This window comes from Amblyomma mixtum, chromosome 7 (genome assembly GCF_055824585.1).
Source record: "Amblyomma mixtum isolate Tamu chromosome 7, ASM5582458v1, whole genome shotgun sequence".
NCBI lineage: Eukaryota > Metazoa > Arthropoda > Arachnida > Ixodida > Ixodidae > Amblyomma > Amblyomma mixtum.
The window spans coordinates 13,581,059-13,601,736 of NC_143018.1; the positions used below are offsets into that span (position 1 = coordinate 13,581,059).

General features: G+C 54.0%; 2 protein-coding genes across 2 annotated transcripts in view; one reads left to right on the forward strand and one right to left on the reverse strand.

Moving 5' to 3' along the window:
• Window positions 1-20,678, forward strand: part of LOC149335063 (endothelin-converting enzyme 2-like) — a 67,115-nt gene that overhangs the window by 21,100 nt on the left and 25,337 nt on the right. The window lies entirely within an intron of this gene.
• The window catches only part of LOC149335064 (sodium-dependent nutrient amino acid transporter 1-like), a 41,793-nt gene that overhangs the window by 15,308 nt on the left and 5,807 nt on the right, over window positions 1-20,678 (reverse strand). The window contains exons 4-7 of the mRNA XM_089553589.1: window positions 19,255-19,324; window positions 10,201-10,302; window positions 9,126-9,191; window positions 6,922-7,048 (exon numbers count right to left, since the gene is read on the reverse strand). Coding sequence (XP_089409715.1) covers window positions 6,922-7,048; window positions 9,126-9,191; window positions 10,201-10,302; window positions 19,255-19,324 — 365 coding nt within the window. The remainder of the gene's footprint in view (window positions 1-6,921; window positions 7,049-9,125; window positions 9,192-10,200; window positions 10,303-19,254; window positions 19,325-20,678) is intronic.

Genomic DNA, 20,678 nt, shown 5'->3' on the forward strand with positions numbered 1-20,678 from the left:
GCCGTAGCCGGGGCCGCAGCCGGGGAAGAAAACCAAGATGGTTCCGTGACGAGAGTCAGGAGTCGGGCCGGAGCAGCCGCGGGGGCAGCCGGAACCGGAGCCAGAGCCGGGGATCCGAAAGGGACGAGTCCTTCCCACCCTTGGGCGGCAACGGCAAGCAACAGCAGAAGCAGACGCAAGGGCAGCAACAGCAAAAGAAGAGCGGCGGCGTTAAGGTGAGCTGGGGAGACGGCCCTCCCAAATCACTCTTTGCTCAGCACTCGAACACAAACAACACACAAACCGCACGCGAGAAACAGCTAGCGGAGGAAAATAAGACACTTAAACGTGAACTTGAGCAGCTTAGGAAGCAGCTAAGCGAGGTAATCAGAGAACTACGTGAATCGAGGACAGGCTATTCACCGCCTAGGACTCAGACCCCACCGCCTAGGGCGATGGAGACGGGGCAACAACACCACGAGGGAGGGACCTCCAACGATGAGCTTAAAACCTTCATGATGAACATGCAGAGGCAGATGCAAGAGCAGATGCAGCAGTTAAAAAGCGAAATGCAGCAGGGACAACAAAAGTTTGCCCTGTTAGAACAGAATGTCAGGACGCACATCAAGAGCCAAAACACACAGAGAATAACCAATGATGCTAGAGACAGACTACTTAACGAACGCAGGTTCGGCACAGAAACCCCCAACGCAAATAATGGTAACCCATCATGGCAGAACGCCTCCAACAATTAGAGCTGTGGCAGTGGAACTGCAGGGGGTACAGGCAAAAACAAGGCCTCCTGCAGCAATTCATCTATGCCAGAGGAACCTCACCAGACGTAATTATGCTACAGGAAACAAACTGCACCCCTACGCTTAGGGGCTACACGTGTCAGGAAAATGGCCGTACGGCAACTCTCATTAGCAAACAAGTAGTAGCCATAGCACATAACGAAATAGAGGACACCCGGATCGAACACGTGATCACGGAGATAATCCCCAAAAAGAAAGCACGATCTAAAAGCACTTATATTATAAACCTATACAGCCCGCCCAGACAGAAAGATGGGGACTTTATTAGGCTCTTTACGGAGGCGAAAAAGTTAGCGGGGAACAACACCCTAGTAATAGCAGGTGATTTCAACGCCAAGAGCCCGAGGTGGGGCTACAATAAAGACGACAAGAAGGGACGTGGCATTTGCGCTGCAGCAGAACAGGCAGAGTGCGAATTGCTAACCGACGAACATCACCCAACTAGACAGGGGAACAGCGTCAGTCCAGACACGTGCCCTGACTTAACCTTCGTAAGGGGCGCCAGACAAGCAGAATGGGAGAACCTGCTCGAGAACCTTGGAAGCGACCACCACATAATAAGGATCAGCACAACCGCAAACAATATCAAGCGGAAAATAGGCAAGGTCCGCCTAACGGACTGGGACGCCTTCAGAGCACACTGCAAGCAGATCAAGGGCGACATTGTATCTGCGGAGGAGTGGAGCCAGCAACTCAGACAGATTCAAGAACTCTATACTAAAGAGGTGGATAGAACCGAACAAACTCCGGTGGTGGACAAGCGGCTCCTCAAGCTATGGGAGGCGAGACGCGGGCTCACCAAGCATTGGAAAAGACAGAAGTTCAATAGGAAGCTAAAGATTAAAATAGCCGAAATAACTAAACAAGCGGAGGAGTATGCAACGCAGCTGGCTAGGCAAGGATGGCAGCAATTCAGCAACGCGCTGAACGGCACCCTCAGCACGGCCAGAACGTGGCAGATCCTCAGGTCCCTCATGGACCCGAGCAAGAACAAATCAGAAAGCGGCAAATCGATTCAGAGGCTGGTGCACCAGTACACGGGCACGGACGAACAGCTACTCGAGGAAGTCCGGGTCAAATGCTACGGCAGAGACCAGGTCGAAAGCTACCAAGAAGAGTACCAGGGCGAAGAGAATCCAACCATGGATCGGCCCATAACGAAAGAGGAAGTCGTCGAGGCGATCAGGTCGGCAACAAAAAACACAGCAGCGGGGGCGGACAGAATCAAGAACTCGCTCATAAGAAACCTCAGCGATGGAGCCATAGATCAGCTCACAGCCTACTTCAACAAGCTCTGGCAAGAAGGAACAGTGCCGGCCGAGTGGAAACACGCGGTAGTGGTAATGATCCCGAAGCCAGGCAAGAAACTCCAGGTCGAGAACCTCAGGCCGATCTCCCTCACGTCGTGCCTGGGCAAGATGTACGAGAAAGTAATCACAAAAAGGATCCAGTCGCACCTAGAGAAGAACCAACTGTACCCAGACAGCATGTACGGGTTCAGAGCCCACCTGTCTACGCAGGACGTACTACTCCAACTCAAGGAGGAAGTACTCGAGAAAATGCCGAGAAGTGGCGAAAACGTTGTCATGGCCCTCGACATAAAGGGAGCCTTCGACAACGTGAGCCACGCCGCCATCATGGAAGGCATCAACAACACCAACTGCGGGGGAAGAACCCACGACTACATCAGGGCCTTCCTGAGCGACAGAACAGCGACCGTGGGACTAGGCGAGCTGAGAAGCGACGTCTTCACCACGCCTTGCAAAGGAACACCCCAAGGCTCCGTGATATCGCCCGTCCTGTTCAATATGGCGATGATCGGGCTAGCAAGGCGACTCAAGGAAATCCCGGGCATCCAACATGCGATATATGCCGACGACATCACGGTGTGGGTCACCCAAGGATCGTTAGGGGAGAAGCAAGACAGACTACAAGAAGCTGCGACCTGCGTAGAGACCTACGTCTGGGAGAGAGGCCTCAGATGTTCGACGGAGAAGTCGGAAATCATCAAGATCGGAAGAAATCCTACCAAAGCCTCGCTGGAAGTAGTTCTAGAGGGGCAACTGATCCAAGAACAGAACATGGTACGAATCCTAGGCATGTGGCTGCAGAGCAGCCGACAATGCAGCCATACCATCAGCCTGTTGAGAAGAGCCGCGGAGCAGGTTGGCAGAATGATCAGTAGAGTCTCTCAGAGAAGGTACGGGATGAAAGAAGAAGATACCCTCAAACTCGTCAACAGCCTAATCGTTAGCAGAGTTATGTACTCCTTGCCCTACCACGCAACAACAAAGGCGGAGCGAGAGCAAGCCGACTGTATTCTCAGGAAGGCATACAAGATTGCTCTACACCTGCCCAGAAACGCATCAAACGAGAAGCTACTCCAACTCGGAATCAGCAATACCTTCGATGAGCTTGCCGAGGCTCAATTGGGGGCACAACTCATCAGACTCAGAGGCTCCTCTACGGGAAGGGCGCTCCTGAGAAGGTTGGGTCGGAACACGTGCGGACTCATAGACAGATACGCGGACGTACCGGACGACCTTAGAAAGACCTTTAATGTAGGACCCCTGCCTAAAAACATGGATCCTAACCTACACGAGGACAGACGAAAAGCAAGGGCCGAGCAGATAGAAAGGAGGCTAGACAGTCTATACTGACGCCTCCATGTACGTACATGCAGGGAAGCGCTTAGCCGCTACGGTGGTAGTTAATAGCACAGGAGACATGGCCACATGCGCCTCAGTGGAGGTCGTGGGCATAACGGAGGCCGAGGAAATTGCCGTCGCGCTGGCGGTAGCAGAAGGCTATAGGAAAGGCCGATCCCTAAACATCTTAACAGACTCGAAAGACACGTGTAAAAACTATACGAAGGGCAGAATTAGCGGCATGGCCCTCAGGATAATCAGTGGGGCAGCAGCCTCTGCTGAGAAGACACCCATACAACACATAATCTGGGTCCCAGGCCACGCAGGCGTAGCGGGGAACGAAACAGCAGACAGCCTAGCTCGAGGGCTTACATACCGAGCAGGCATGTCAGATGTTCTGGAGCTTCAGCTACTAGCATGCGAGGGGGGATACACAGAGACATTACAACTATACAGAGGGACTAGATTCAAGTACCCACCACCACACAAAGCCCTCACGAGGGAGGAAGCAGTCGGCTGGCGTAGGCTACAAACAAACTCCTTCCCCAACTTGTACATCTATAACAAGATGTCACCAACACAATACAGAGCAAACTGCCCCTGGTGCGGCGACACACCCACACTATACCACATCACATGGGAGTGCGAACGAAATAAAGCATTCCACCAACACGAATTCCCGAGTGCGGAGCAATGGGAGAGCCGGCTCACCAGCAGCGAGCTCGCGGCCCAAAGGGCCTTAGTGCGGCACGCTACTGATGCAGCGCGACTCAGTGGAGCCCTGGACTAGGGGCCCAACCTTGCTGAAGAGAAGCCTCAAGTCGCCGGCGCCACGAAAGACGACGGAGGCTTCGAATCCGCGAATCTCTTAAAAGATCTAAATAAAAGTTTTCTACTACTACTACTACTTGCCCTTTGAACGCAACGCTTTTGAGGAAAGGAAATGGCGCAGTAATTCTCTGTCATCTCGGTGGACACCTGAACCGCACCGTAGAGGAAGGGAGGAAGTGGGAGTGAAAGAAGATAGATAAAGAGGAGCCGTAATGAAGAAAATGAAAATTGTATTTGAGGAAAGGAAATTACGCAGTAACTCACATATCTCGGTGGACACCCGTCAAAATTCAGGGGGTCACTTTTTTGACCTGAAGTGTGGTCACTGATGTGTGGTTAAGATGTTAAGGTTCGCCCCTAAGAGTGGAACGCGACAGCGTCTTGCAACACTGCCAAGGAGTCCATAGAACGCCATCACCCATTCGGTTCTACGCCTCGCTCGTCGGTAAATTGGTTTTTGAGGAAAGGAAATGTATCTGTCTCTCATTTGTCGGTGGACACCTAAACCTCGCCGGAAGGGAATGGAGGAGGATGAGAGTGAGTGAAGACACCGTATTCACTAGACGCGCCTTTGTTCATTCCAAACCATCGAGCTGGCATGGCGGAGTGGATAGCATGCTCGTCTCTCACGCCGAAGACCGGGGTTAGATTCCTGAGCTCGACCAATTTCTTAATCGGTTTTATTTATTTATATGGCTGACTAGTAAAGCTAATTAGGCTAATTGCGTAATTAAGCAATTAACTAAGCTCAGTCCCACTTACTTGGAGCATCACTAATACGATCTCTTCAATTGGTTGCATGGTTACTAGCCAAAGTGCAATTGGCCCCGTTTGAAATTCGCGCACTGTGACGTCACGACCGTTTCCACCAATTGAAAAGCGTGACATTTTCTGTCGACAACTGCTGCTTACAAGGATGAGACATTAAAGGCTTCCGCCTTAAAAATATTTGAGGAAGCCCGAACCAGCGAGGTATAGCAGAAGGTACACATATAGGAGGCAAATATATAGAGCAGGCAGGTATATAGAGCAGGCAGATACAGCGGCGAGAGCGTCAAGGCAAAATGTACGGGCTGCCAAGAAGGAAGAGGCACGTGTTCCATCAATATCTTATATAGAGAAAGAAATAACTTTATTTTACAAAAGGACTTGCACTGTACTGCGTGTTCATATTGCCGCGACTCTCTGTAGTGTTTGTTCATTCTTCAAAGCTAACGACGCGCCGCTTCATCACTGTGTTTGCGATGCAGGACAACGTTACTAGAACAAACTCGTTTAGGTTCTAGTAACGTTGATGCAGGAAGCAACCAGGTTTATCTCGATTGATCGCCTCCAGGTGGAGCCGATTCTACGTTGTTCCAGAGTGTTCTAGTAACTTCGCACGCTTTATCCGGAAAGTTCGCTATCAGCTTTCAAAAGAGCACGGCCGAGAGCGGCGGGCATTCGGTTCGACGACCACCGAGCACGCTTGTTGCTACGCCGCCGCTGGCGCATTAAGTTCTCTACGGCAGCGAGTCAGCCCAAATAAAGAGTTCCGTTTAGAAACCAATTTCGCCGTCTTCCTGCTGTCCGGACTGCAGTCACCACTACGCGAAAATATATACGTTGAGTTCCAAGACGTGGGCGACCCGGTCAATGGCGATCATCTGCCTGTCCGGGTCCATCGAGCGCAGTAGGGTCTCCCAGTCCTCCCGGGTGGTCAGTAGCTCCGGGTCCCGCGGTGAAGGATCCGCCAAGCATTTAAGAATAGCGAAGGGGTGGGTGCATTGGGTACAGAAGGATGTGTATGTTTCCTGGTGGATGCAGGAGCGGAGATAGGAGGCAGAGGGGGGGGGGGGGGGGTGAAGGCGGCAGGTCTAAAAGGGGCGCCATAATATTTGGCGATATTTGTCAAGCAATTGGTGTTCTTTTTGCACACATGACTGGTCTTCCTCACTACGCTGTATTTTCCTAAAGAAATTTTCTGTTGCGCATCATTATGATCACAATGACCTTGCTTTTATCTTCATCAAGACTTTTCCCAAAGCACCTTCTATAGCGTTAATGACTTATGCTTTCTGTAACTCTGTTGGCATTGATTTTATTTTATACCCTTGTAGAGCCTTCTGTGACCTCTTGATAATGTATCCCTAAGTACCTTAGTGTTGTGCATCCAAAGCCTCGTCAAGTTCACAAGCAGTTTAAGTACCCCCTCCCTCTTTTCTCATTCCTTTCATTCCTTCCGTCACGCCGTGCTCTAGAGGTCGCAGGTGTCCGTCTAGAACGGCGCCTTTCAATTTTCATAACGTTCTCCTCTTCCTTGCCCAGACTACCGATCATAATTTCCCCGAAGCCGAAATAAACTGAAGCAACCAGATTGTGCTCCCAAAGGAAGTGTATAGAAACACAGGCCGGGACAGTGCTAGGCTGTGAAAGCGTATGCACCTTTGGGTGTTATGATGGTAAACCACCAGCAGTTTCAGTGTCATACATGCCAGTTGCCATCAGATCTTCCATATTAGAAGAATCGTGTGGCATGGCAGGAAAGGTGCGAGCTAACAATGTCGTTTGGTTCGCTGAGTGCCTTACATATGGCGCCCTATTTGGCCCTCCTATTCCTCTCCCTTTTCGTCAAAGAGATAGAGAGGAAGAATAACGTGGTGGCCCACCTCCTCCGTTCTCGTAGAGCACCTTGGGGAAGCGCCAGACGTTGGCCATGCCGATGGCGATGGCGGTGCACGACAGGATCAGCTGCAGCTCGTTCGACCAAAGGCGGCGATCGGGAGGCGACTGCACCTGCACGACAGTGATGGAGGAGAGGTCTCTCGCTCTCTTTCTTGCACTTGTCTCTGCACCTGTTTTATTTCATGCTGAGACCTGATGTATAGGTTGCGTACGTTATGACTTGCAGCACGTGAGATGTGGCCGGAGATGTGATTGAAGCGTTTAAAAGTAAAGAAAGAAAGAAATTTTTGATGATTTGGGTTGGTCCATGCGCTACAACGTCCCAAAGCGACTTGGGCTATGGCGGGCGCCTAGTGGAGGGCTCCGGAAAATTTCGACCACCGCCGCGGCCGGCATGGAACCGACGTCTTTCGGGTCACCAGCCGAGCGCCATAACTACTGAGCCACCACGTCGACTCAGAAAGGAAGGAAGGAAGACAGGAAGAAAGAAAGAAAGAAAGAAAGAAAGAAAGAAAGAAAGAAAGGAAGAAGGAAGGAAGGAAGGAAGGAAGGAAGGAAGGAAGGAAGGAAGGAAGGAAGGAAGGAAGGAAGGAAGGAAGGAAGGAAAGAAAGAGAGAGAGAGAGAGAGGAAGGAAGGAAGGAAGGAAGGAAGGAAGGAAGGAAGGAAGGAAGGAAGGAAGGAAGGAAGGAAGGAAGGAAGGAAGGAAGGAAGGAAGGAAGGAAGCAAGCAAGCAAGCAAGCAAGGAAGGAAGGAAGGAAGGAAGGAAGGAAGGAAGGGCCTGGATCGTTCTTCGCGGGTCTTGAACTTTCCTCCTCAGACGTTTTACTGCTAAGACAGTGTTACTTCTGCAGTTGGAGTTTGTCGACGTCGAGCTTCGCCAGCCCGGGAGCGACGAGCGTCCTTGTCATTTATTTTCTACTGGCTTTAAGCCCGGAAAAGTTCTTCTGGTCCGGGCTTCTCTCCTTCATTTACATTTCTTCTTTAATGCTTATCTTGACAGGACAGATAAAAAGTAATGAAAGGGTAGCTGCTGTGCTATCGGCATGCACTGGTTTCATATTTTGGTAATTGTTTCTCCGGCCGCCCGCAGAAAAAATCTTAGCTGAGCTCCCTCCCACCAAGCAGCCCTAGAGTCACTGGAAAGCAGCCCGCTTCCAAGTTGCCGCCGCTCGGAAGGAAAGACAAACACAGAGCCGATTAGACCGGTTGACGTGGCCGATGGCCTTCACGGCTCGGATAGCGAGCGGCGGCGTTTCTCTCTTCTTTCAATCTATCTGACGGCAGCAGCGTACCTCCATTTTCTCATCCTGCCTCCTTCCCTTTTTTTTTTTTTTGCCCACCGCTGTGGCTCAGTGATTATGGTGCTCGGCTGTTGACCCGAAAGACGCGGGTTCGATCCCGGCCGCGGTGTCCGAATTTCGATGGAGGCGAAATTCTAGAAGGCCATGTACTGTGCGATGTCAGTGCACGTTAAATAATCCCAGATGGTCGAAATTTCCGGAGCCCTTCACTACGGCGTCCCTTATAGCCTGAGTTGCTTTGGGACGTTAAACCCCACAACTATCTTCCCTTTTTTCTTCCATCACTGCCCCGCCATTCGTTGTATTTCTCTCCTGGCTACTTTTATGGATGACCTTGGACGGACTTTAACCACGTTACGGCTCGAGGTGGGCTCCGTGCGGCTCATGCCGTAAAAATTTTGTGCAAGAAGTTGGTTTACTAGGCACACATCGTGGTCTTCTGGGCAAGGTGAAGTCAGGAATACGCTGGAAGCGTTCGCTCGCCCCTTACTCCCAGTAACGCCCTTGACGAGGTAAGGAATCCGCGCAGCGTCTCAGACAGGACACAGGACTAATGCGCTTTTAGTTTTGTTTTCAAAGCATTTGTGCTGTCACGCCCGCTTCCTTTCTCGAGCTATAGTAATTATTCTGAATGGGCTCTGAACATGACTGCTGCGGGTTATGGAGAAATGAAACGGAACGCCGCGCCGCGCCGCGGTGGCTCAGCGGTTACGGCGCTCGGCTGCTGACCCGAAAGACGCGGGTGCGATCCCGGCCGCGGCGGCCGAATTTCGATGGAGGCGAAATTCTGTGGTCGAAATTTCCGGAGCCCTTCACTACGACGTCCCTCATAGCCTGAGTCACTTTGGGACGTTAAACCCCCATAAACCAAACCAAACAGACGCACCAAGTGCTGCGGGACGTCGACGGTCACGGTGTCCTGTGGCGCGCTCCTCGAGCTGCTCCCTGTCGTCTGGACCAAAGAAGTAAAGGGCGAGCTCAGCACTAGCATGTCGCACAAGGGAGCGTCCCGGCGCTGGACCAAACTTCACATGATCCCGCAGAACGCCCCGTCATAGACCAAAAGAAAATGATGCAAGCTGACGTTTTTCTACCACCATGAACCACCTCAGACCGCTCAGTCATTGCTTTTACAGTGCACAAAAATATGCTAGTGGGTCTTCCTTTCTTATTTGCCTATGTGCGTTTTTGTGAATGTATTTAGTTTTTCACGGTTTTATATAGTTTCTACCTTTCCCTACCACAGTTTCTTCCATATTTTTTATTTCCTATCACACTATTCCTTTCATTTCCATCGGCCACAGCTGAGGTGCCTGACAAATATGCGCCAGTTCCTTTCCATGTTCTTTTCCTTCCTTTTAGTCATTTCATTCTATTCTATTTCACCCTAATCGTAATTATCGTGGTTACCTGGTTCATATATCACCTGAAAGAAATTGCGTATCACTGTTATCTGCGCAATAAAATATGAGTCATTTATTCTCCGATTTCAGTGGTAGATATGAAGATAATAATTTTACGCAGTGTACGACGGACTCTAATTTGGTTCAAGACAGCGTAGACAAAAAGATACATGCAGCCGACAAGGAAAGAGCGCACTAAGGTACCATGACTGTAACGCTCTAGCTAAAGTTATTACATGTAATGGGGATGTAACGTTAATAAACAAGGTAAAGAGCACGAATATGAAAACACGTATTGATAGATTATATTCTTTGTGAAGTTAAGCTGCAAAGAATGATTTGAGAACGACGGGAAAAGCAGTGGACAAGTAAATCGGTGATCTATTCTGTTAGATAATGCTGACCCCTTGCACTATAGCAGCTTAAGTAACGCCTAATCATAAAGCGGGCAAGAAGACGGCAGGTGCGCATAGAAACGTTAGTTTCGACAGCTTCTTGCTCTATCCAACTACTATAACACGTAGTGTCGGCAGTTCAAATATCTCCATGCTGTCGTACCTCGCACAGCTCGAAGGACTTCGTGCTGGAAGCTTGCCTGCGGTTCGGCGTTGACGGGAAAGGAACGCCATGTCGAGTAGTCCTCGCCTTTGCCCTGTCTCCCTGCACGTCCAGTCATAAGGACCCAGACAATAACGCAAGGAGCCTCACCGACACACATTTCCAACGTTTCACATTGCAAGAAGCATCGGACATCACCAATACATTTCTATCAGCAAGCCTTTTTCTTCATGTTAACATGAAAAATGAGGGATACATTTCACTTCTTAGGGTTCACGACCGCTAGCTTGTGGGAATCTGGCTTTCCGCCGTCGCCTTTGCGCGGCTAGCCGGCCTCCCGCGTTGTTTCTCCTCTTTCCCTTGCTCCCGCCTCAGGCGGTGGAGAGGCGGCTAGGTGACTAATCACTGTCATTTGGCCACAGCTCCGCCCCGGCTCCCCAACGGCCTTTGCCATTGGCGCCTTTTGGCGGGAAATCGGGACTCGCTACGGGCGGCCGCGCACGGCGCGACCGTCCGAGCGGGGCCCAGAGAGAGAGATCCCTCCGAGACAGCGTAAGGTGCGTACGTTACTGTTTTGTCCGTGCCGGCCTTTGCCGTTCGGATCAGTGCTTACTCGAGCTCGCCCGCACGTGTCCTCTGACCTGCGGCGGCTCGAGCCTGTCCAGCGGGGTCCAGCGACCTCCGACAGGCGTACCTTGCGTTGATTGCCCACTCTCTCTCGCAACCGGCCCAACGGTCGACACGAGAGAGATCACAGCACTGCCGCGGGGACATTCTCCTGCAGCGGCGTGTTAGCGGCGCGCATTACTCTGGTCGCTTCGTGCGCGCAGCGGAGCCTTGCTCCTCGCGCGCCCCCGGGACGGGGTGACTATTGAGTGTTTGTGTACCTGCTGAAGGACGACGTGAATAAACGTCTCCTTTGTGAACTTGGAGGCCTATTTCTTTGCGGCGAATCGCTCTCCTCCCAGCGGAGGTTGAGTGCGCTGCAACGGTGTCCCAGTGTGTGTGTGGTGACGCCTGATCGGGGCCCTTGGCTCGCGTGAAGCTCGAACCCGCGGTGGGTGGTGGCCTTTGTCCACGTAGAAACCCACAACTGGCGCCCAACGTGATAAGTCATTGGCGCTTACGCCTGTGATGACACATTAGCCGAGCAGGTCGCCTTGCCGATCACGCTTGCGCACCATGTCTACCCCCAGCGGGGCACTCGGTAGCTACATGTCGGCTCCCTACGGAGTTGTAGCGTCGTTTGATCCGCTGGCTGCTGTTCCTTCGAATAGCCAGACACCGTGGTTGGCCGCGGCCCCCGTTGGGGTTTACGGCGCCACAACCCAAAATGTCGACCACGCGGCTCCCATTGGAGCTGTATCGGAAGCACCCTGCGGTGCATCCGCTGGTCACATGCCTCAGCTGTGCACGCTTTCCGCCCAGTGCGAAAGCAGTTCGTGTCACGCTGCCGCAACCGGCAGTTTCGAACAGCAGCAGCCGTGCCCCGCGAGCAGTCAATTCTGCTCTGGGAACGGCGAGGCGCTGGCCCGGTTCCCTGCGGAAACCGCGCCGCTCATCGAACTAGGAGCCTTGCCTCCCTCGTTCGTGCAGCCCGCCCAAGCCTCCACTGAGGCCGGGGCGCAGGCGCTGCTAGCCAGTGCTGCCCAGATGATCCAGTCGCTGTCAGGGGCTGTTGGGACGCTTTTGGCCACGCCGAAGTTGTCTCACCCCGCGGTCAAGTTGCCCATGCCAACATACCGCGGTTATGATGACCTACTCAGTGCCCGGGATTTCCTTCAGTCCCTCACCCATTATCAGAGAACTATGGGTCTCACTGAGCAGGTGGTGCTTGCACACATCATCCCCGCAGCGCTGACTGACACGGCAGCTCGGTGGCATCGGCTTTCCGGCCACCGGGCAGCGACTCTCGAGGAGTTCCGTGCAGCATTCCTGCGCGAATTCCTGCCCGCTGACTACGAGCGTAGGATGCGGCGAGAGCTGGAGCTCCGTACTCAGGCTCCGGATGAGTCGCTGCAAGAGTATGTTCGTGCGATGGAAGACCTTTTCTCAATCGCCGAGCCCAGAGCCTCGAACGAGGAGCGTGTCGAAAGGACGATCAGGCAGGCACATCCGACCTTTTCGGCTTACCTGCGCGGCGGCCGATTCCGAGATTTGGAGGAGCTGGCCGCCGAGGCAAAGCGCATTCAAGGCGACATTCTCGCCGCGCGCGCCTATCGTCCGCCACCGCCGGCAAGCGAGGCCCTTGAGCCACGCTGTGCATGGAGAGGGGCCTTGCCCTTACCCAACCGGCGACCACCCGCACAACCTGCCTTTGCAGCTGTTAGCGGGCGAAACGAGGCATGGGAGTTGAGCGAAAGAGCTCTCGATCCCTACTCGTACGGGAGACGGGCAGCCTGCGCTGCACCGTTTTCTGAAGCGCGTGCTGAGGGGCGCCAAGCGCTCCAACGCACAGCGGAGGGGGAAACCCGACTCGGCCGACCCTTTGGTCGTGCAGCGGGCGGACCCAGGCAGGGAGAGGCGCCATTGTCCCGCGACCAAGCTCGCGGCGGTGTGCGTTGTTTCCGCTGCCAAGAGAGGGGCCACTTAGCAAGAGAATGCACCGTAGCCAGGCCTCCTGCGAGGCAGGGAAACGGCGGCGGGGGTCGGTCGTAAAGGGACCACCGGCCCAATCTCTGCTAATTCCCTCTGCGTACAGAGCAAGCTGCCTTGCTAATGCGCACGTGCCGTTTATTCCGGTCACCATTGCTGGCCGCGAATTTTCGGCGTTACTGGATACGGGAGCCAGCGCTTCCTTGTTCGGTGAAGAGGTTTTGTCCCACTTGCAAAAGCACTCTGTGCGCTTGCGGGACTGCCGTACGGCATTCAACCTTGCGAAAGGCGTAGCCCATTCGGCTGGCGCCGCGAGGCTGACTGTCAGGTGGGGAGAGCGGACGAGACGCACGCGTTTCATCCATCTCCCAGGGCTCAGTGTGCCCATGATTCTCGGACGGGACTTTCTCCTGAAAACCGGGATCGTGGTGGACATTGCGAATGGCGGCTATCGCGACGGACCATTTTCCCAGCTTAAGCCGTTCATTAGCCCACCGGCGTCAGTATCTGCCTGCGCAGTGAAGGCGTTCGGAGAGTGCCACGCTCAGCGGACAGGGCCACGCCCTTGTGTCGAGCGTTCCGTCGTTCAGCCTCCCCTTTGGGACCGAGCGGCGCGGCACGACCAGGCACCACATCCGCTGGCCACCTGCGCGGTAACATTGGATGACACACAGAAGGCTCGTTTGACAGCGCTATTGCGTCAGTACGATGAGCTCTTCACGGATCAACCTGGCTGTACCACTTTAGTGAGCCACAAGATCCACACTGGAGACGCGCTTCCTTTGAAGTGCAACCCTAGACCCGTCAGCCTTGCGAAAAGGCAGGTGATTGATGGGTTGCTGGATGAGATGCTGTCGGCGGACATTATCCGCCGCTCGTCCAGCGCCTGGGCGTCTCCGGTGGTGTTGGTGCCTAAGAAAGATGGCAGCCACCGTTTGTGTGTGGATTATCGCCGTCTAAATGCGCTGACTCGCAAGGATGCCTATCCGCTCCCGACGATCAGCTCAATCGTAGGAAACCTGGGCAGCGCGCGGTACTTTTCCACGCTAGATGCCTCCAAAGGTTACCTACAGGTCCAGATGGCTGACACTGACCGGTCTAAGACCGCGTTCACGTGTCACAGAGGGCTGTTTGAGTTCACTCGTATGCCCTTTGGTCTCTGCAATGGTCCTGCGACTTTTCAGAGGCTCATGGACCGCGTCCTGGGGGAAGCGAAATGGTCCCACGCCATGTGCTACCTGGACGATATCGTGATTTATTCACGAACCTTCGATGAGCACTTAGGCCACATTGCCGACGTGCTCGAGAGGGTACGGGCTGCTGGGATGACTTTGAATCCTGCGAAAGCCCAAATAGCGCGGACCCGGGTTCAGTTACTAGGGTTCACGCTGGGCGAGGGCTCCATTGAGCCTGATGCGGAGAAACTTCGAGCCATACTCGAATTTCCCGCGCCCAAGGACGTACGCGGCCTCCGCCGCTTTCTGGGAATGGCCAATTTTTATCGGTCGTTCATCCCGTCCTGTGCCCGCGTGCAGGCACCCTTGACCAAGCTCTTGGGAAAGACTGCAGCGTGGCGATGGGGGCCCGAGCAAGAGCGATCCTTTCGCCTCCTGTCTAGTGCCATTGCCGAGACAGCGCAGCTCAGGCTACCCGACCTGACCAGACAGTTCGTAGTCCAGACTGACGCGAGCGATCTGGGTTTAGGAGCAGTTCTCCTACAGGAATTCGATGGCGTGCTGCAACCGCTGGCCTTTGCCAGCCGCTCCTTGCTGCCCTCGGAGAGGAATTATTCCGTGACCGAGAAGGAGTGCCTCGCCATCGTGTTTGCACTGCGCAAATTTGACGTCTACCTTGATGGAACGCAATTCGTGGTGCAGACAGACCACAGTGCGCTCAGTTGGCTGATGCGGCTCCGCGAGCCTGCGGGTCGGCTGGCGCGCTGGGCTCTCCTGATACAGCATTACGACTTTTCCGTGCAGTATCGAAAGGGGAGCACAAACGTGGTAGCTGACGCGCTATCCCGTGCCCCACTCGCCAGCGGCGCCTTGACGCCTGTAGGCGGAGGGGGCGAAACAGCGGACGAGCCGCCGGGCGGCAAGGAGGGGGAGCCCGCAAACGGGTTAACCCATTCCGCTAACCAGGCAAGCAGCGCTTCGCAAAGCGGACGAGAGGCAAAGCTCTTCGTGAGCGCCTCGGAAGTGCCGACGCGAACGGAAATTTTGGCTGCAAACCTGAGTGGGGACGAGACCATGCTCCCCCCTGGGATGACTGGAATCGTTTTCAGCCGTAAAGAGCTACTGAAAGCCCAGCAAAATGACCCCTTTTGTCGCGTAATGAGCGACGGTCTCAGGGAGACGGAGCGCCGTGACGCTACTGGTATTGTAGCGGGCGCAGGGGGGCAGAAGCCAGCGTGTGTCGCGGCGAACCCCGGGGATTCATATTTGCTGGACAATGACGGGCTCGTGCTGAAGTACATAGCCACCGATGACGAGTCCATCGACCCGTTCAAGGTGGTTATCCCCAAAAGTCTGAGAGGCGCACTTTTGCGATTCTCTCATGACGAACCACTGGCCGGTCATCTGAGTGGCTCCAAAGTTTTTGCAAAACTGAGTCAATCGGTGACGTGGCCCGGCATGAAGCGTGACATTTTCCGCTATTGCCGTTCCTGCCATGTCTGTCAAGCGGTGAAGTCACGGGGCGGCAAGCCGCCTGGAATGATGAAACCAATTGACAGTGTGCGTCCGTGGCAGATGGCCACCTGCGATTTGATGGGGCCTTTCCCCAGGAGCAAGCAGGGGTTCATTTACCTGATGGTAGTCGCTGACCACTTTTCCAAATGGGTTGAGTTGTACCCCCTTCGGAAAGTGTCAGCACGAGCGGTGCTGGATAAACTCCAGGAAGTGTTCTGTCGGTTCGGCTTTCCGGAAAGACTGATCACGGACAATGCGTCCTATTTCACCGCTCGGGTGTTCGGTAACACGTGCCGTTCCCTCGGAATCGAGCACTACACCACTTCACCCTACCACCCCCAGTCCAACTTGACCGAGCGAATCAACCGAACGCTCAAGCCAATGCTGGCGGCCTTTGCCGAGTGTCAAAAGGATTGGGCAGACCATTTGAGCGAGTTTGCGTTCGCCATCCGAACAGCTGAGAATCGCTCAACTGGTTTCTCTCCCGCCTTCCTCAATTTCGGGAGGGAGCTGGCGAATCCGATGTCAAACGTCGTGCAGAGCCAGCTCGGGGATGAGCAGACGCGGGCAGACTGCTCTGCTTATGCGTCGACGCTTCGGGACCGGCTTGGTCGGGCTCTCAACAGAGCAAGGCAGAGTTTGGCGGCAGCGAGAGCCCAACAGAAGGCTCAATATGACCGCAAGCACCGCCGCCTGACTTTTCAGGTGGGTGACCTTGTCCTGAAGCGCAACCACGTTCTTAGCGATGCGAGCAAGGGGTTCTCAGCCTCGCTCGCTCCTAAGTGGCTTGGTCCGTACCGAGTGGTCAGAGTCTGGTCGCCACTCGCGTACCTGCTGGAGGATCCCCTTACGGGGAAAACCAGCCGTGCCCACATCGCAGACCTGAAGGCCTACGCGTCACGGTCTGACGAGCTTGCGCCGGTACCCATTGGTATCAAAGGCAAGCGCAAAGGCACAACTGGTGCTGCGGAACGCAAGCGTACGGAGCACCGGTACAATCTGAGGCGACGGTCACCGGTGTGATTAATGCCGGACGGCGGACTTTTCCGCAACCGAAGGCACGCAGCCTCAGCTAGCTGGCGAGCTTTCTCGTCAGGCCCTACCTAGGCGAAGCACGGTGTGTTACTTTTTTTTTGTTGTTTTTGCAGCATGCTCAGTTCCAGCCTTGTGTGTTTATCTATTTATTTATTTGTTTTGCTTGAGTCAGTTTCTAGCCACTTTCGTTTCCAGCTTGTTCGTCTGTTTTCGTTCTAACGTACCGAGATGTACATAGGTAACATGCGTCTGCGTTGGCGTTCAGTTTTTTAACCAGACTTGTACATATGTAAACTTCAGCCGCTCGTGCTTGCTCTTATCTTCTAGAAGGAATAGATTGGATTAGGTGTCGTTTGTACAGCGAGCCTTTTCTCATTTCCGGCCTGACTGTGGGTGGTGGGCTCGTTAAGGAGCCGTGTGTCGCGGTGCGAGTTTTGTGCGGCCCGTATGGAGGGGAAGTTGCCGGGACGTTTTGGGCGATGGGGGGGGGCGGAAAGTGCACCCTTTGACCCTCGCCGCGGCGCCTCTGGACGCTTCTGATGGGGGGGTCGTTGTCGCCGACCAGCGTCCGCGCACGTGCCGGTGTATGCGTGTTTGTGGCTGTGGCTGTGTGCGCGCGTAACCATGAGCCAAGGCGACGCCTGTGAGTTGTGCCGTTGTCTCCTTCTGCGTGAGCGCGAGGATGAGAAGGACCCCTCGCTGTGGCCAAGGTTACACATCAGGACGCCGCCGAACGTCCTCGCCCGTTTCAGCCGGCGTGAAGGGGGGGGGGGGGGGGGGTGTACTAACTGTCTTGTGCCCGAACGTGATGTCGTGTCCAAGGGCGCGAGGGCAGTGCTCTGCCGCGGCCCCGTCGTCATCAACGCACCCTACATCAACGGAAAGAAGACCGCCATCAGTCGTCGGCCCTCCCAACGCGTTCAACTTGAAGTCTGCGAGCGGTGAGTCGCCGACAGGCCCACTGGGCCGCGCCACCGAACTTTGAGGCTGGCATCCACCTGTAACATAGTTGTACAGTTGTATTCACATCTTCTTGTGTAGCGTGTATATAATCTGCAAGCTGTTTTGATTTACTGAAGCGTATGCAAGTGTTGTTTGCCTTGTTTTTCCTTTGTTTTTTTTTTACATTGTTCTGGCTGGAACTGAAGTGTAGCTAGTTTTTTTTGTGTGTGTGTATTCATTTCTTTATTTTGGAACTGAAGTGTAGTTTTTGTGTATTGATTTCTTTATTTTTGGCCGCGTGCTTTGCCGATGGGTAGGAGGGCATTTAAGGAGAGGGGGATGTGGGAATCTGGCTTTCCGCCGTCGCCTTTGCGCGGCTAGCCGGCCTCCCGCGTTGTTTCTCCTCTTTCCCTTGCTCCCGCCTCAGGCGGTGGAGAGGCGGCTAGGTGACTAATCACTGTCATTTGGCCACAGCTCCGCCCCGGCTCCCCAACGGCCTTTGCCATTGGCGCCTTTTGGCGGGAAATCGGGACTCGCTACGGGCGGCCGCGCACGGCGCGACCGTCCGAGCGGGGCCCAGAGAGAGAGATCCCTCCGAGACAGCGTAAGGTGCGTACGTTACTGTTTTGTCCGTGCCGGCCTTTGCCGTTCGGATCAGTGCTTACTCGAGCTCGCCCGCACGTGTCCTCTGACCTGCGGCGGCTCGAGCCTGTCCAGCGGGGTCCAGCGACCTCCGACAGGCGTACCTTGCGTTGATTGCCCACTCTCTCTCGCAACCGGCCCAACGGTCGACACGAGAGAGATCACAGCACTGCCGCGGGGACATTCTCCTGCAGCGGCGTGTTAGCGGCGCGCATTACTCTGGTCGCTTCGTGCGCGCAGCGGAGCCTTGCTCCTCGCGCGCCCCCGGGACGGGGTGACTATTGAGTGTTTGTGTACCTGCTGAAGGACGACGTGAATAAACGTCTCCTTTGTGAACTTGGAGGCCTATTTCTTTGCGGCGAATCGCTCTCCTCCCAGCGGAGGTTGAGTGCGCTGCAACGGTGTCCCAGTGTGTGTGTGGTGACGCCTGATCGGGGCCCTTGGCTCGCGTGAAGCTCGAACCCGCGGTGGGTGGTGGCCTTTGTCCACGTAGAAACCCACAAGCTTCCTGAAATGATTAACGGGAAACTCGAGCTCGATTTTGTGAGAGTTCCGAATTCAAGGATTTCTTCGTGCGCTATTTAATTGTCGGACGTTTGCGACAGCTGCGGTGATTCGTCGATGCATTCTCATTGGTTATCGATCAAGAAGGAGACATCACTCACTGTTTACCAGCGCGCGTCGCTGACGTTCGTATTTGCAACATAAGCCAATTAAGTATTACAGAGGCAAACATTCTACCATTGATGTATTAGCGAATGTTGGGATGTTTAGGAGTAGCGCCTTGGTTAGTCCTCCGTAACCACTCACGCCTCACCAAGCTGAACCAAGAGTATTACATAACGTTCCGTGATGCATGTGAAATTTGTGGAGGCTGAAACTGGTGTCAGCTAAACGGGCACCGGAAGGTCGTTCACAATTGGCACGCACTCATTGGTCGGCGCATACCTATAGCCATTAATAGTCTGCAATGGCTGACGCTAGCAAACAACAGATAATTGTAGAGTGCCGGTAAATCACTGCGAATTGTCCCAAAGTTAGAACAACATAGAGAATGTAGTACAGCAATAGGCTGACCACGTGAGTCGAGCTCCCTCACCCTCTAAACGGGAAAGCGCATAGAAAGCCGACAGGCCTGCAGTTGACCCACCTTTTGCGCCATACGGACGGCTCTCACAGTCGCTGCCATGAAGTACTCGAGTTTCAGCTCGTCCCCGTTTCTGGATGTCCAAGGAGCCGTTCCCTCAGGAAGAAAATGGCTGCCCCGCCGCACCGACAGTCTGCTTCTTCTTTGACTCGGGCTAATAAGCAGGCCGTCTCTGGCACGCGGTTCAATTTCTATTTTCGAATTATAAGCCCTTCTTTTCGTGCAGTGCGCCATAATCACCAGATTTTTGGGACGAAATCGCCATGAGTGCCAGCCATTTTTATTTTGAGGCTAGCCGAAAAAAGGTCGCTCGTATGTCAGCGGCTAGTTTGTGTTTTTGTTGCCTCTGAAGCAATGGCACATACCCACGGTGGGGGATTGGCCAGGGTTTGGTGCAGATCCAAGCAGGAGAAAAATAAATGCAGACATCACTGCATTTATTTTGCTGATGATTTATTTTGATAATGATGATGACCATCATCATCATCATCAGCCTGACTACGCCCACTTCAGAGCAAAGGCTTCTCCCATGTCTCTCCAATTAACCTTGTCCTTCGCCAGCCGCGGCCACCATATTCCCGCAAATTTCTTAATCTCATCCGCCCACCTAATTTTATGCCGCCCCCTGCTACGCTTGCCTTCTCTTGGAATCCACTCCGTTAACCTTAAGGACCAGCGGTTATCTTGCCTCCGCATTACATGCCCTGCCCAAGCCCACTTCTTCCTCTTGATTTCAACTAGGATATCATTAACGCGTGTGTGTTCTCTCACCCACTCCGCCCTCTTCCGATCTCTTAACGTCACACCTATCATTTTTCTTTCCATAGCTCGCTGCGTTGTCCTTAACTTAAGCTGAACCCTCTTTGTTACGTCTCATAAATAAAAATTGTGGAATCCAGCAAAACGAATAACGAACTTGTTGTCCTTGACCTAAAGAAGCTCGTACCCTCTGCTGGGGATTGGCCGCCAGTTAGGCGCGTGGCATGAAGAACACAGATCACGTGCCACACATAGAAGAAGAAGACAAAGAAGAAGAGTAGCTTACTGCTGCAGGGTTTGGCTGATCAGAGAAGCGCCGATGGAGCAGCGACGCCCAGGAGGCCCTGCTTCGGGACTTCCCGCCACTTCTGCCCATCCCACCGGCGGCCAGACGCTGTCGCATCACCCCGTGGGAAGAGGTGGTGGTGGCACCGCCGCGCTTCCTCAGCTCGCAGCGCACGGACCGGGTGCGTCAGGAGCATCGACGAGCAAGAAGTACGCTTTCACCCACCCCTCCGGCAGCTCAGGCTGGGCCCAGCTTCACGAAATAATGGGCCTTCTTCATGATCCGCATGGTAAGTGTGGCAACTGCGCCCGACCAGTGTGACGAAAAATACTTGCTGTGGACTTGCCCGGCTAGGGCTTCCGTGAGACGACGATTCCTAAAG